The 15,677-nt window shown below is 37.9% G+C and overlaps 1 protein-coding gene and 1 long non-coding RNA gene across 2 annotated transcripts; both read left to right on the top strand.

The window, feature by feature from the left end:
• Nucleotides 1–259: 259 nt before the first annotated feature.
• Nucleotides 260–1,807, top strand: LOC114139308 (uncharacterized). The gene is made up of 3 exons (XR_003594421.1): nucleotides 260–369; nucleotides 559–646; nucleotides 1,364–1,807. It is a non-coding gene; the product is annotated as an uncharacterized LOC114139308 (long non-coding RNA).
• Nucleotides 1,808–4,244: 2,437 nt separating this feature from the next.
• On the top strand, nucleotides 4,245–15,631 carry cyp11c1 (cytochrome P450, family 11, subfamily C, polypeptide 1). Its single transcript, XM_028009160.1, has 9 exons — nucleotides 4,245–4,617; nucleotides 5,233–5,388; nucleotides 8,043–8,257; nucleotides 10,606–10,809; nucleotides 11,471–11,652; nucleotides 11,749–11,915; nucleotides 13,391–13,469; nucleotides 13,548–13,763; nucleotides 15,353–15,631. Exons 1-9 carry the CDS (start codon nucleotides 4,325–4,327, stop codon nucleotides 15,461–15,463), a joined length of 1,623 nt encoding a protein of 540 aa, XP_027864961.1. The 5' UTR covers nucleotides 4,245–4,324; the 3' UTR covers nucleotides 15,464–15,631.
• Nucleotides 15,632–15,677: the final 46 nt, after the last annotated feature.

Raw genomic sequence — 15,677 nt, 5'->3', positions numbered from 1 at the left:
AAGCAACATGAAGACCAAATGACAAAGACATTCATATCTTTCACATTTTTACACTTCCATTTGGGTCTAAAGTTCTTCTAAAAATAGTCCGAACTCTCAAAAAAAAAAAAAACACCCAGCAGTTTTTTGAAAACGAGTTCATGTTTGTGGTGTCTGGAAAATAAACAGTTTCAAAAACCTCCTGATTATTAAGTCACAATCAACGGGCACTGCACCGTTACCTAGCAACCTAAGCAGAAATCCAGAAAATTTAAACTTTTTTTTTTTTTTGCTATACTCTGCTGTAAACGACAGTGAGCATATCCATGCAGCAATCAAATTAAACTATTAACTTTTTTAGACAGATTCAGAAACTTTGGTTTACAAATAGTAAAAAGAAAAACGTAGAAAAGATAGAAAAACCCAACAATAACATTGATTAAATATTCAGACATGTATTGTTCGACTAGCTCTGTTTACATCATGTCATTTTAACTCATGTCCCCTATGCAGCGACTGAAGTGATGCCTTAGCTGAACTGTGTCTGAAATATTTCAGCTGTGTTTCCTGTTTGTACAGGAAGCTGCGGGAGGCCATGAACACTCAGAAGAACGCACAGAGGGCAGCTATGAGAGCTCACTTCAGGAGAAAATATCGACTCTCACAGGTGTGTGTGAGGAAAACAAGACACATAACTCATCGTAATTCAGCTGCAAACTCTGTCTTAGGTTAGAGGTGGCCCTTTTGTGTAGATTAAAACCAATGTGCGGTGTTATGGAACATGTTCTGTTGGATGCTTAATAAATTTGGTAACAGAATGCTTTCAGAAAGCCACATTTTTTCTCAATCCCTTTAGTTAAATCTGACAAAAAATAACAAATATCAAAGTAAAGAGCTGATGCATCCCTCAGCGTCTGGTATTCGTTTTAACTTTAGACTAGATACAGATGGATATGGAATCAGCTCCACTAAAAACAGGAAGGATTCTTGTGGTTTTTTTGACAGTATGCGAAGAGACGTTGGTGTTAATATTTATGACATAGACTTTGAACGGAAGAGTGGAAACTGAGAATCAGCCTGAAGACTCCATCGACTGATTACCGTCACAGAATTAACTGCTTTCTTAGCTACTGGTGTTAGAAGAACCAAGAGAATCTTCATCTATTTAGTACTTAATTAAGCTTTTAGCCACCTTTGATCACTTCAGTTAAATGTTTTAAAAAATATGCGCTCTCAGACTCAATTTAAGACTGAAAATACATATTATTTATTAAATGATTTGTCTGCATTTACATAAATTACACTGAGAGTTCAGTTCTTGTTTCTGTCACCTTTTTGTGGCCTTCAGCCCTTTTTCCTGTTTTGTTTTGCCAACACGATTCAGAGCCCTGAGGACACAAACCACCTGAGGTCTGTTGGCGGCAAAGTATCGCTCCCCCCTGAGCTGTCGAAGATGATTCATCCTGAAACCAGAACCAAGGACGACAGCTTCAACCTGCTTAGCGCCTTCCAAGGCCTCGGCATCAGCGGGGCGGTGTTTACTGGAGGGAAACCCAGCAGGACGTCAACGCCAACTCACGGAGACTCTTGTAGGGTCATGTAATCAGCGTTGTGTAGATTAACAGAAAAAGGTGGAGTGTGTGATGGTGTAAATTATGATTTTTTTTAATGAAATTAGAGGCGTAATTTAATCTCAGCTGCTGACAAAATGACCGAATGTGACTGTGTTGGTTAGAAAATATACATATTAAACACAATTCAATAAAAGAATATTCAGTAGCAGAATAACTTTAATACCAAAACTGCAAATAAATGGAAATAATGGAAACATTTACTTTAGGGATTGCTTCTATCTATCTCTCTATCTCTCTATCTATCTATCATAATTTAACATAACATATAATAATAATTATTTTATATACTATAACATTGATAATAATTACTAATATTATTATTATTAATAAATAGAAATAAAACACTACAACAGAAAAGTTACAGTATAAGGCTTCAATTTCTAATGTATGTACTATTTGGAAGATGGGACAGTTTTACTTGAATCGCTAAGGGTCTTTTAGCTCTGACATTAACATGTAACATGTTTACTGAGTTAATGCTCAGTAAACATTAACATGTCAGAGCTAAAAGACCCGTTTAAAAGTCTTTTCATTGTCAGTGGATTTTGCATGAATCCTTTTAGCTGCTGCTTTTAAAATGGATGGAAACTTTGTGGCCTTGAATATTCTCCTAGTTGGAGCGTTATGAATGGTGCGCATGGATAAATCTTTCTTTTCTGTTTAAACTTTAAACTCTGCTACAGTACGAAACAAATAATGCTGATTCAAAATCTGTATATATTGCTTATGTATTTTATACAATGTATATTTCACATGACCACCACATAATGTTTTGTACTCAATATAGTGGAATCTTGTTTGATGCATCATGAATAACAAGTTCATCGCGATTACCTTGACCTGTGGCTTTGGGATGTTTTAACCACTGCAACTTTTCTAGCTTCCTGTAAGGGTTAGCTGCGCTCTACTACTGGTGCTAGCTAGCACATAAACAGAAACAAGCAGCTATTTGATAACAGATGTTATTTTATTATTATAAACAATATGTTGTTATTGTTTTATTAGTCTAATTACTCAGTAGGAAAGGTAGGCAGCAGCCTGGCTAATGATGCTGCTCAGTAAACATTATAGATCCAATTGGTGATCTATACACAAGTAAGGAACCTCAGGGATATAATTGTATAAAATGTAAAATGTTTTTTCAACTTTATGTTGTTTCATCTTTTTTTTTTCATTGACTTACTGTAAATATGTAAAGTGCTGTAAAACGTACTTACACCTGTCAGATTTTTTTTTTGCCATTTTGTCAAGCTTAAATGTTTGAAATCATCAGAAAAAATTTAAATATTAGGAAAAAGAAAACCAGAGTATTTATAAAGCACATTTTTAAAGTCCACACTGACCTGACCGTTTGTGAAACAACCACTCTTGACAAGTCTTTTCCATCACGACGGAGACATTTTGACCCACTTTTCTTTGGAAAATTGTTTTATTCTGTCGCAATTTCTGGTCACACAGACTCTTTATCTGCCAAGCCAAAACTGTATTTGTTGAGACATTCAGAGGTGAACCTACTGGTGTGCTTTGGGTCATGGTCCTAGTCAAAGGTCATGAGCTGGTGGCTGGATGTTCTCCTTCAAGCATTTTCTCCTGCTTTGTTAGTTTTACCAGATTTAAAGAGACGCACGTCTTTTGGAAACTTCTACACTTGTTTTTTTTCTCGGTTCACTTTTTCTGTAGATCTTGATCTTCAAGATGTTTTTGGAAAATATGAGTTAATTTTTGGATGCCATTTTCTTGGTAAATGAGGAATAATAACATGAAATCAGTCAGTAAGCTCTGCAGTGCTTTAGATTGTGTTCTTGGTCATTTGTTGATGGTTTCTTGGAGTAATTTTGGTCAGCTGGTCATTCCTGGGAAGGTTTAGCGCTGTTCCATGTTTTCTTTATTTGCAGATAACTTTTTAACCCTTTCCAGGCTGAGAATTTCTTTAGATTGGGGCCTGATAATTTTTTATTTTCTTTAGGTCCTGTAGTCATCAGTCATTAAAAGATTTTTGGGGGATGTGCTGTGGTGGTGCAGAGGTTAAGCACAACCCACATAAGGAGGCCTTAGTACTTGACGCTGCTGTCGCAGGTTCGATTCCCGGCCTGGTGACCTTTGCCGCATGTCTTCCCCCGTCTCTCATTACCCACTTTCTTGTCATTTAACTATCAAATAAAGGCCACTAGAGCCAATAAAACCTTTAAAAGAAAAGATTTTTGGATTTACTCTGGTTATCTTTGATATTACAATTAGTTTGATCTGAAACATGTAAGTGTGACAGAAAAGGGAAAAAAGTTTATATGTGGCTGAATACTTTATCAGGACTCTGTATGTGTGTACTGTTTATGAGCCAAAGTTTAAGCTCTTATCTTTTTTTTTTTTTTTGCTGTTAAGCTAATTTTAGTAAGCAACTAGGCTTGTTGAAGGTTTTTATACCAAACAGAAAGCGAATAAAATAACCTTGTAACAAGAATTTACTGTCGTGGAAAATTTTATTGAAGACATTTTTGTTGTCCAGCTGGTGTTTCTCTGTTTTGTGTGAACATTCTGGCTCTGTTGTCTTTCTCTTGAACTCTGATGCTCATATTAATAAATCACCACCTCCTATCGGTTCGTTAGAGCAATAAAAATACACATCCAAGGCCTTGTGAGGCTGGAAGTAGAGCAGGAACGTAACCACTCCTGACAACTTTAGATGAGAGTGACCGACACATCGTGGTTGGACCATGAGGAGAGTACAGGGAACATCTGGGTCCAGGTTTTTAGGTGTTCTACCTCAAAAGGGTTTTTGTATGACTGCAGCAGGGACTGTGGTGCATGCTAACCTGGAAGGAGGCAAAGGAGCTCTGAAAGCGGTCAGAAGAGGCGGCGTGGATGGACGGGTGAGAGGCTTTGAGGAGATCCCTCATACTGGGAGGAATGGTTGGATCAACCTGCTGAAGTTCTGGAGAGAAAATCGTTTCCAGCAGCTTCACAAGCACATGGAGCGGACCTTCAATGTCCTCGGACCCATTTACAGGTACAGAGAGATGTTTTGTTTGTGCTGTATGTGGTTCAGTGGCGGTTCTAGACCAAATTCACCAGGGGGACCAACAAGCGGCCAGTTCAATCTCCAAAAGATTGAACAAAACAAAACATCGCTGAACATATGAAGTGAGCCAAAGAGCCAGTTGTAGTTCTGGAGCTGCAGGTTGCAGACTCCTGATCTAGCAGAAGAAAATCATTGTCTCAAAATGGCTGAAGCTAAAAGTGGAACAGAGCAATGAAAGAATTTGACAGAGAAAAAAGCTGAGAAAAGTTAGTTATAGCTATAGCTAATTATTTTATTGATATGTATATTAAATCTGTCACATATCTTAATGATTTCTTTTCTATGATGTGTGTTATTAATTATGGAGTAATTGGGTTTAAAGCCCTGATAATGAATATTCTAAACATCAAACACCTAAAACTGTAAAACTGTGAAAATATGAAATGAAGTTTCTCTAAATGACCAATTGGTTACAGTTTCTGTGCCAGCAGATTTCATCATTCATCACTTCTACTGGGGCCCTGACCCCCTGATAGCTCTGGTCTAGAACCGCCCACAACGTTGTGCCTTTGTTCTTACACCAGCTCTTCTGTCTTTTGAAAGGGAGAAGGTGGGCACTCTTAGCAGCGTGAACATCTTGTTACCGTCTGACATAAGCGAGCTGTTTCAGTCAGAGGGGCTGCACCCTCGACGCATGACCCTGCAGCCGTGGGCCACACACCGAGAGATACGTAACCACAACAAGGGAGTCTTCCTCAAGTCAGTACCCCATCTGCGCTTTAATGACTCCTGTTGAGAAAATACTCACTTCCTTTCTGTCTGCAGAGACTTTTTAGACTCATTGCAGTGCAATCTGGTGATAAATTTTAACTCATGGCAGTTTATGTTTGCATAAAATGTGAGCCAAGTTGGATGAATTGATGCGCAGTATGCTTTACCTTCCGGTCCTTTTTCCCACTCAGAGAGCGTTTGGATGGTAACATGCTCGAAATGCCAGGATGTGTGAAAATTGAGTGAAAAAAAGAAGTGCAAAATCAAAACATAAAACGTGTCAACTTCAAATATGTTTTTATCCCTGAAAGCTTTGCATTTCGTATTTGAGTTCAGACCATGCAATGTTTCGTATTTACGGTTATAGTCAAAATATTTGATAGTTACACAACATAAAACTACCAGACTTTATTTATTTTATGGACATCTTAGAATCAAAGGGCTTTACAAGAGGTTCTTATTTATAACAATAAAAAATAAAAACAGTTCTCACAGTCAAGCCAGCAAAAAAAGTAAAAAAAATCTACTTTGTTTTCTATTGCTGAAAATAAAAGTTATGTCATCAATACATTAAAATGTTACGATAGAAACTTCTCAGAAAATATGTAATTTAGATCTCCAGCTGGATATAAAATCTTCTTTCTTTCTTAGAAAGAAGATAGTCTGAGAGAAAACCTTAATGAAAAGATAAAAAAAAAAAAAAAAATGTTTTCATTGTGTTTTCTCAACACAAAAGCCCTTGAATGCCAGACTAATATGAATTTCTTATAGGACTGAAAACTATGTAATTAATTCAAGCGGAAAACCTGGTAAAGGTGCATCATCTCATCTCCGAACGCCTGACCAGGCAACTTCTTCTCTTCAATCTGAGAGAGAGGCCACAGTTTACAAAGTTTATTGTTTTTCTTGCATCTGGAAATGCTGGAGAAAAACATTAGTGTTGTGATTTGAACCACTTCCATGATTACGCACATAATCCTTCTAATGGCAGCCAATCTTTATTCACATGCTTTATTTAGTGAGATTCAGGTTATTATCATGCCTCTTTTAACATTTTCACATCTTCTAACTTTACGAAAACATGCTTCAAAGTATTTTGTTGGGATTTTCCACAATAGATCAACAAACAATGGTTGAGAATAGTGAAGTGGATGAAAATGATGCATCCTTTTCATTTTTTTAAATAAAAAGATGAAAAGTGCTCCTATATTTATATTTAGCCTTAACAAAGAACGCAGCAGACAGATCCAGCCACACCAGCACATAATGGTCAATCTAAACTGGTTAAAAGGTGAGCAGACTGATCGAAAATATTGATAATATCAATATCAAGTCAGTGTCAGTATCAGATCAATACTAGTGTGATAAGCTCAATACTTTAGTTTCAGATTCCCTATTAAAATTCTTATTTTATTTTTGTATTATAGTTTGTCAGCTGTACGTTTCAAAACATTTTGTTTTGTTTTACTCACATGATCATTGTTATGCACTTTGTTTTGGAAAACAAATAATGTCAATATATCATCACTAATGCATTTCGTAGATACCTATAAACTTATCTAAATTCTGCACCAGGTTTGAACAAAATAATTCATATTAAAAACCACAAAAACACCTAAAGGCCAGAAGATTGATGATACATCTAAAATTAATAAAAAGTATCAGTATTGGTATTGAAGAGTGACTAGAAGAAAACCACTGACGGAAAGTAGCCATAAGATGTAATATTTATAGTTTGAAATGTCATCAACAACAAGGTGGTGGCAGCATCATGATGATGGGAGGCTTTTTTTTTTTAGCAGAGAGAGAAAAGCTGGTCAGACTTTTCAGATAATTATTTGTCAAAAGTTACTACTTTGTGTTGGTCCATTACTGCGGTAAGAATTTATCGTATCGTTTATTATTTATCGTGTCATAATAAGAATTTAGATTTTTATTGTTGTCACAATAAATTTCAATTAATTATGTTAAAAATACAACAAAATTGTCTGTATTGTCAGGATTGTTAGTTTTAGTATTGAACAAGCAGTTCAATAAGAACCAATGAAAAAACATTTATTGATTTTTCTCAATAAATACCAATAAATATGGAAATATGATTAAATGCGATTATTGTGAGCAGTTTAGTGATACAAATCACACTTCTTTATGTGACTGGTGTTATAAAGTAGCATTGTAACAACTGGTTATGTTTCAAGAGCAGTGTTTGTGTTTGTGGCTCTACGATTGCAGTAACAGCTATACAGTTATTTAAAAAAGAAGTAATAAATAGTTCTCAAAGGTACTTTTATCACAATAGCACCAAAAATAACATGATAAAACTTTAAGTCCATATCATCAACATCTGATCTATCACATTAAATCCCAATAAAACACACTGAATCTTTTGAAATGTAGTAAAAGTTTGAGAAGTACAAATACTTTGTATCTTCAGCTACAAATTCCACTCAAGCAAAATCAAGTGGAACTAAACTTATAATGATTTATTGTATCTAGTCTACATGGTGTTGTTACTGTTGATCTGGGTTTTAAAAAAGAGGTTATTATGGTTACAGAAGACAAATAAAAGTAAGATTTTACTTTCTTTTATCACTGGAAACGTCCTTTACTTCTCTGCTTCCCTGCTGCTCTTCTCTGTCCAGGAATGGCGAGGAGTGGAGGTCCGACCGCCTTCAGCTGAACAAGGAGGTGATGCTGAGCGCATCTGTGAGACGATTCCTCCCCCTCCTCGATGAGGTGTCGAAGGACTTCTGTGGCATGCTGCAGGCCAGGGTGGAGAAGGAAGGGCGAGGAGAGGAGGGCAAGCGAAGCCTCACCATCGATCCCAGTCCTGACCTTTTCCGTTTTGCGCTGGAAGGTCAGGGAGCGTCTTCACCACGCTTTTTCATTAGCTGAAGCACCCATAAAGGTCATAATAGTTTGAAAAGTAAAGGAGGGCGGTATATTAAAGCCCACACTGCAAAAAAGACACAAATACTTTGCACAAGAAACTTACTCTAGTTTCTTGTGCAAATATGTTAGCACTCTTAAAATAAGACAAAACTAACTTAAAAGTACCTTTTCAGCAAGATATAGTTTGTTTTAAGTAAATAATTCCTTAATACTGATGAAAAAGGAGAAATAATCTGCTGGTGGAATAAGACATTTTAACTTATAATATGGGGAAAATGTCTTGTTCCACTGCTACTTTTTTCATCCATATGTTTCATGCTGAATAGTTCCGTGCTAGTGAGTTTTATTTTATTCCAAGTGTACTGAGATATTTGCTAGAGAAACTAAAAATATTTAGTAAGATTTTGTCTTTTTGTAATGCAAAAATCAGCAATTCCAGTCACAAATGCTGACGCGGATGCTGCAGCAACTTCTGACGTCAGAGGAATTACACAACTTACAAAAATATCACTCTTTGGAGATGTTTAATACAATTCCACTGAACCAATCATATTAGCTCCATGCTTTAAAGGGAAAGTATTTACAGACTGTACTTGAGCCAAACTTCAGTCTGACCCGAGGCGTATCGTATTGATGAAGCAGGAGGTCAAGGAGAACATGTTCCTTAAACATTAGAAATGATCAAAGCTGCAGTCTTTCTTGCGTCTGTCTGCTCCGCTGCCACATTTGCAAGTGTGAATCCCCTCCTGTGTGACTCAGTGTGAAGATGATAACATAGTCATGTGGCTCTGATCTAAACGGACCGCAGTGCAAGGAAGGTGTAAAGCCAGACGAGGAATCGGCTCCGGCGAAACTCAGCCCAGGAGGTTTATGTGAGGATAACGAAACGCGAGCACGTCTGACAGTCGATGGATGTGTGAGGAAACGAGCCGCAGCTTCTCCAAGACAACAACTCTGCTTCGCTTTGCAGAGACGGATTTACAAATGAAACAGTAGAGAAACATGCAGATGGATTTAACACACACAGGGCGAAATAATCACCATTGTGCAAAACCTTTTCACATTTTGTCACATAACATCAACCTTCAGGGTGTTTGTTGGAGATTCTTGCGAAGCATAACTGGGAAGTGGACTGGAGAAGGTTACATCACATTTACACAAATAGAAATCTGAAAAGTGGGACATGCATTTGTATTCAGTAGAGGTGTGTGATAGATCCAATACCAAGTAAATACAAGGCCCGTATTGTCGATACCAATATCGATACGATCCTGTATATTTAGGTATGATATATATTGTCAAATATCTGACTTTTTCCTTTTAATTATTTTGGTCAAATCTAAGACAAGTTCATAGAAATCTACTAAATTAAATAATATTTTAACATGATTTGTGTGCATTTTTCCTAAATAAATAAATAAGTACAAAAAAATTATCATTTGAAAGAAATCAAAACAAAAAACTTTTTGTTGAGAAATAAATAATAAATAAAATAATAATAATAATAATAATAATAATAATAACAATAATAATCAACATGGGATCTGAAACTATTGATCTTAGCATGCTAGTATTGATTCAGTATTGATACTGACTTGGTAGCGATATTACTGATATTTTGAATCGATCCGCCCATCTCTGGTATTCAGTGCAGTTTTCATGTCTAGCTAATAATTATCTGCTGGATTTAGCTTTGGACTTTGACTAGGCCACTGTAACAGATGAATCTACGTTGATCTGTCTGATTTTGGTCATTTTTTTCCGGATTAACTTGTATTTTCCTCCATCAACTTTGACACGCTTCCTGAAAACAACCATCCCTACAGCATGATGCTGCCACCACTGTATTTCAGCATAGAAATCGTGTGTTCAGGTGATTTCCTGTTTAGTTTTCCTACACACATTAATGTTTTGTCTTATCTAACCAGAGCACCTTCTTCTGTCTCACTCTTTCTATATTTGGATGATGAATTGAACACTAATCTGTGGGATGTTCAAAGCTTTATTATTGCTTTTAACTTCTCTACAGATTTCTCCCCGACTGAATTAAATTTAGAAATTATGTGACATCAGAAGATAGGATGTCACTCTGGATTTAATCTATGGGTATCAGAGTAAAAGGGACAGAATACAAATGCTTGCCACACTTTTTAGAATTTATTTTACAATAAATACATTTGAAGACTTTTACATGTTGCTGTGAATCTTAAGTTCACAAGCTGAAAATAATTTGCTGAAGGTTTTAACACTGAATTAAAAGCACTGATGGCCCGTCTAATCCTCCCACCTTCTCTTCTTTCCTCGCCTCTGCAGCCAGCTGCCATGTGATCTACGGGGAACGCATCGGCCTCTTCTCCTCTTCTCCTTCTCTGGAGTCTCAGAAGTTCATCTGGGCAGTAGAGCGAATGCTGACAACTACCCCTCCACTCCTGTACCTGCCCCCTCGCCTGCTGCTCCGCATCGGCGCTCCCCTGTGGACCCAACACGCCACAGCCTGGGACCACATCTTCAGTCATGGTGGGAAGCAGCATAGCTCTGATTAGCTTAGGGTAGTGGTGTCCAAATGTTTTGGCGTGGGGGCCAAAAATGTCAATTTGAATGAGGGCCACAGAAGTCTCTAAACTCAGTGTCTTAGTGAAATAGGCAAATAAGTCAGATATTTGTAGACAGCTGATCTGTAACTAATTTTAGATTAAAAACATAAGATGTGTCTACATTGTTGACCTGAAAAGAAGAAAAAAAAAAAAAACTATAAACTATATTCTAAATTTTTCAGATTGATTTGCTTTTTCTAGATTTTTCAGCGACAAAAACAGGATGTGGCTCACTCTTGATTTATTTTACCAAGTTTATTAAATGGCAGTCCCTGTTAGTATTAAAATTAATTAAATTCAAAAGAAAAGCATTTTCATTGTAACATATTAAATTGTCTATATCTTCCTTGAAATGTCTGGCATCAGTGATAATTTCACCCTAAGATTGTTTTGAAATGAGTATCTGCATCAACTGCCTGGGAAACCAAATTTAAGTCATTGTTAAATTGCAACCAAGGGCCACCCAGAACCCCTCAGAGGGCCGCAAATGGCACCCAGGCTGCACTTTAGACACGCGTGGTTTAGAATAACATCTTTAGTCGGCTGCAGCTTTTCCCCTAACTCAGTTATTCTGCTTCTTCAAGCTCAGGCCAGGATCCAGAGGGCTTATCAGCGGCTCTCATCCTCCCAGGCTCGCCGCTCTGCGACTGGGGCAACTGGGGGCCAGTACACTGGCGTTCTGGGGCAACTCATGGAGAAAGGGCAGCTATCTTTAGACCTCATCAAAGCCAACATCACTGAGCTGATGGCTGGAGGAGTGGACACGGTGTGTGGGCGTATGTGTGTGTGTGTGTTTTCTTGTCCATGTGATAATCGTTCATGGCCAGAGTCCATGTCACGTCTCATTTGATCCTCTCTGCAGACGGCCGTTCCTCTGCAGTTCGCTCTGTTTGAGCTGGGACGCAACCCTGAGGTGCAGGAGAGGGTCAGGCAGCAGGTGAGGACGTCGTATTCACAGGCCGGCGGTGATCCTCAGAAAGCCCTGCAGGGGGCGCCACTGCTGAAAGCCACAATCAAAGAGGTTCTCAGGTACTCTGATCCAGCACTTAAATCTGTTCTGGTGCTTTTGTTGGATTCTACTTCAACAACAGACATTGGGATGAATGGATAATCATTTTCAGATCAATAGAGCAAAAAGATATGGAATCGTTTTACAATTTCCATTTCTGAAACCAGGCAAAAAGTCTCACCATGCAAATGACTCAGCAGTTACCAGAGTTAAGACAGTGGAAAGAAAAGCACATCAAAACTATGCACAAAAAGAACAAAGAAATCTGAATTATCAAAGATTTACGGTGTATATGGAGGGATACTAAATTAACCTGTGGAGTCCTCTATCAAGTGGATTAATAAAGAATCTGATTTTACATTAATTAGTGAAACAAAAAGGATATTACGCAATCTTAAAAGTCATATGAAGCAAAATGAAATCAGAAATTTCAAATTTATTTTAGTTAATTTGTTTAATATCCATCATATTACTATTTTTTTTGCTACACATTAAAACCATTAAGTTAAAATCCACCCATCATGTTGTTTGGTTTGTTGACATCCAACTCTATTTTCCAATCTAGTTTTTTTTCTCTCCTGATGCAAAGAAAAGTATTTTAAAGCAAGAAAATACTTGAATAAAACCAGATAGTTTGGTGAATAAAAGTTGTTTAGTTGCCTTTCAGTTGTCATGTCAAGCAGCTGTTTCAACTTTGGGATTTTTTTGTTGCCTTATGAATATTTTTCAGAGGATTTTTTTTATGATGAAGTAAATCTTATTGATGTGTTTTGTTAGAGATTTATGGTTCCTAATTTTTTTTTGGTATCACCTTTCCACCTTTAATAGGAAAGGATTTAATTCAGGTTTTGCTCTCAGATGCGTTTTTTGTAAGACTATTTGGAGGAGAAACTTTAGGATAGTGAACATTAAAACAAAGAAATTATATAGTGTTTAATTTTGTTTTTAATAAAGTGGTAAACTTCATCTGCAACACAATACAACCAAAAAAATCTATTTTTGTCTTATACATTACGCAACTAAACTATGTCGTTTTTTAAAATGATTTCATTTGAAATATTTTGATTCGAAGCAGCGACTTTCAGTAATTATCTTTAAATCTAAAACAAAAACACCAGCAGCAGCTGTGACTTTGAAACAGGAATAACCTCCAGTAATGGATAATTTGTTCCTTTGGACCAATAGAGCAGGAAAAGCAATCAGAGATTGGGAACAGCTTCCTGGAGTATGTGCTTTCATTAAAGGGACACCTGAGGTTGTGTGTGTGAGTGTGTGTGTGCATGGTTGTTTGTCCTGTATGTCTCTGTGTTGCCCTGCGACAGACTGGCGACCTGTCCAGGGTGTACCCCGCCTCTCGCCCGGAACGTAGCTGGAGATGGGCACCAGCAACCCTCCCGACCCCATTAGGGACAAGGGTGAACAGAAAATGGATGTATGGATGGATGAAAAAAGATTTAAATTGCTGGAAATATCAGTGCTTATTGGTTTGTGTCAGGTTGTACCCGGTGGGGATCACAGTGCAGAGATATCCTGTCAGAGATATTGTTCTCCAGAACTACCACATACCTGCAGGGGTAAGTGTTGCCCACTTTCCATGCTTACCCAACATGCCCTAAAGCGTGATGGTTACGAGTTTGATATCCCATCTGCAGACGATGGTCCAGGCCTGCCTATATCCGATGGGAAGGAGCTCCCAGGTGTTCGAGGATCCGCTGCGGTTTGATCCAGGCCGCTGGGGCCGCAGCAGCAAGGAGGACGGGCGGAGAGGAGAGGGACAGGGGTTTCGCTCTCTGGCCTTTGGGTTTGGGGCGAGGCAGTGCGTCGGGAGGAGGATTGCTGAGAACGAGATGCAACTCTTGCTCATGCATGTGAGTCACAGTAGACAGAGAACAAGGATGAGGAAGGGAGTGAAAAGCAAAGAGGGGGCAGGGGAGACAGAAGATAGTACTATCTTAACCATTGTATGCTGAGTAATGTTAAGTAAAACTACCAGAGACACAGAAAAATCAAGGAATATGCTGACAAAAATCCTGAATGTAAAGTTGAGTCTCAGGTATTTCTCAATAGCCCAAGCATATAAAAAAAACACCCAGCTGTTTTGTTGGCAGCAACTTAATGTTTTTTGATGTCTGGAAAATTACCTGTTTCAAAAACCTCCCAACTGCTAAGTCACTCTGTGCAGTTACCTAGCTACCGCAGCAGAACCCAGCCCCGTTACCTAGCAACCCAAGCTCCAGCACCTTTAGTCAGCTGGTTTTACAGCTGTATGTGCTGCACAATGGCTGCTGGAAAAGACGAGTAGTGCAAAGTTTACACTTTTAATGGACTTTTAGTGCAACTTTGCACCAATAGTGTCTATTTACTGAATGACACTTCATGACAACAGTTGTAAACATTCATAAAGATTCCTTCCTGTTCATGACTGTTATGTCATGTTTCTGACAGTCATGTCAGTCTTACGCTCACCCCTTCAAATAAAGTGTTACCGTGTTTTGCTGTTGACTTAGAAACTACTTGCTGATTTCTTGTTGTTTGTGCAGGGTGCTCTACTTCTGGTGTTCAAAGATGTCTGATTGGTACATAATTACGAATCTGTTTGCAGCCATTTTCATGTGCGAGTGTAAACGTTGAGTGGGGGGGCGTGGCCAGCAGCAGCTTACATGGATTTAAAGTGACAAGAGGCCCTAAAACATTGAAAACATCTAAAACATCCTTTCATTGTGAAAGGAGCTCAAAATAGACAAAACTGATCAGACAGAAATCTCGTTATCTAAGAATAATTTTGTTAAAGAAATTAAATAAACATGTTTTGTATAATTCATGGATCTATCTTGACCTGTTCAAGGAAGCATAATATTTCACCTTTAATTTGTGGCATACACTAATCAGTGGGGAACTTGGAGTTAAGTACTTTGACTAGGAACAGATTGATATGTGGCAGGAGAAAGTTTCATTGGACTCTCACCTATTGAATTGCATATTCAATAGGTGAACTTCACCTATTGAAAAACATTTGCCTGTGGCACCTACCCTAAAGTCCTCTGCAATATTTTATTAAAATGTCCACCTTTAAACCTTGGTTATTCACAGATAGCTTAGAAAAAAAGTGAAATACAAACCTGTTCTTTGTTGTTGTTTTTGTCTTTAGGGTTTGTTCAGTCATCTCTGCATTAGGAATAGTCAAACTAAAGCTTCACCTATAGCAACAGGTGTGATAGAAAGATTTTTAGCTAGAGATATTCAAGACTAAACACAGTGCAGTTTTTCTTGTGGCAGACTTGCTGTTTTACCTGCTAAAATCATTTATAATTTAAAGTAAATGAAAAAAATGAAGCAGTATAAAATGAAATGAATTAAGAAAAAAATCTGAAGCACTAAGCTTAATCCCTCTAAAGTCTGCTCTGCCTCTCGTCTTTCCTCTCCCTGGTCCTGCCTTCATCCTCCTCTCTCTGTTCAGATCCTGCTCAACTTCCATCTCAGCGTGCCGTCCTCAGAGGACATCAAAACCAACCTCACCCTCATCCTGCAGCCAGAGACTCCTCCGAGGATCACGTTCACCAAGCTCTGACACACAGGAAGGGAAACCTTTTATCATCCAACACGTTTTACTCAACAAGTTTAGCTCAGTTTAACTCCTCTCTCCTGGTTGTAGCTGAACTGGGAGCTCCATATCCTTTCTCATGCTTTGTATTCATCTACAATGGAGTCAAATAAAGGATGATTTTCCTCCCTTGTGTTCTGTGACTGAACTGTTGTCATTTCTGTCCATGAGATGGCGCTAA

This window comes from Xiphophorus couchianus, chromosome 3, assembly GCF_001444195.1.
Source record: "Xiphophorus couchianus chromosome 3, X_couchianus-1.0, whole genome shotgun sequence".
Taxonomy (NCBI): domain Eukaryota; kingdom Metazoa; phylum Chordata; class Actinopteri; order Cyprinodontiformes; family Poeciliidae; genus Xiphophorus; species Xiphophorus couchianus.
This window is presented reverse-complemented; position numbering and strand designations above follow the sequence as displayed.

What these genes read in the sequence shown, in the direction of transcription:
- cyp11c1 (XM_028009160.1), top strand. Translation starts at nt 4,325, where the DNA reads ATGAGGAGAGTACAGGGAACATCTGGGTCCAGGTTTTTAGGTGTTCTA. An exon ending in TGGCTGGAGGAGTGGACACG is followed by an intron (nt 11,653 to 11,748) that starts GTGTGTGGGCGT and finishes TCCTCTCTGCAG; the next exon opens with ACGGCCGTTCCTCTGCAGTT. An exon ending in ACTACCACATACCTGCAGGG is followed by an intron (nt 13,470 to 13,547) that starts GTAAGTGTTGCC and finishes TCCCATCTGCAG; the next exon opens with ACGATGGTCCAGGCCTGCCT.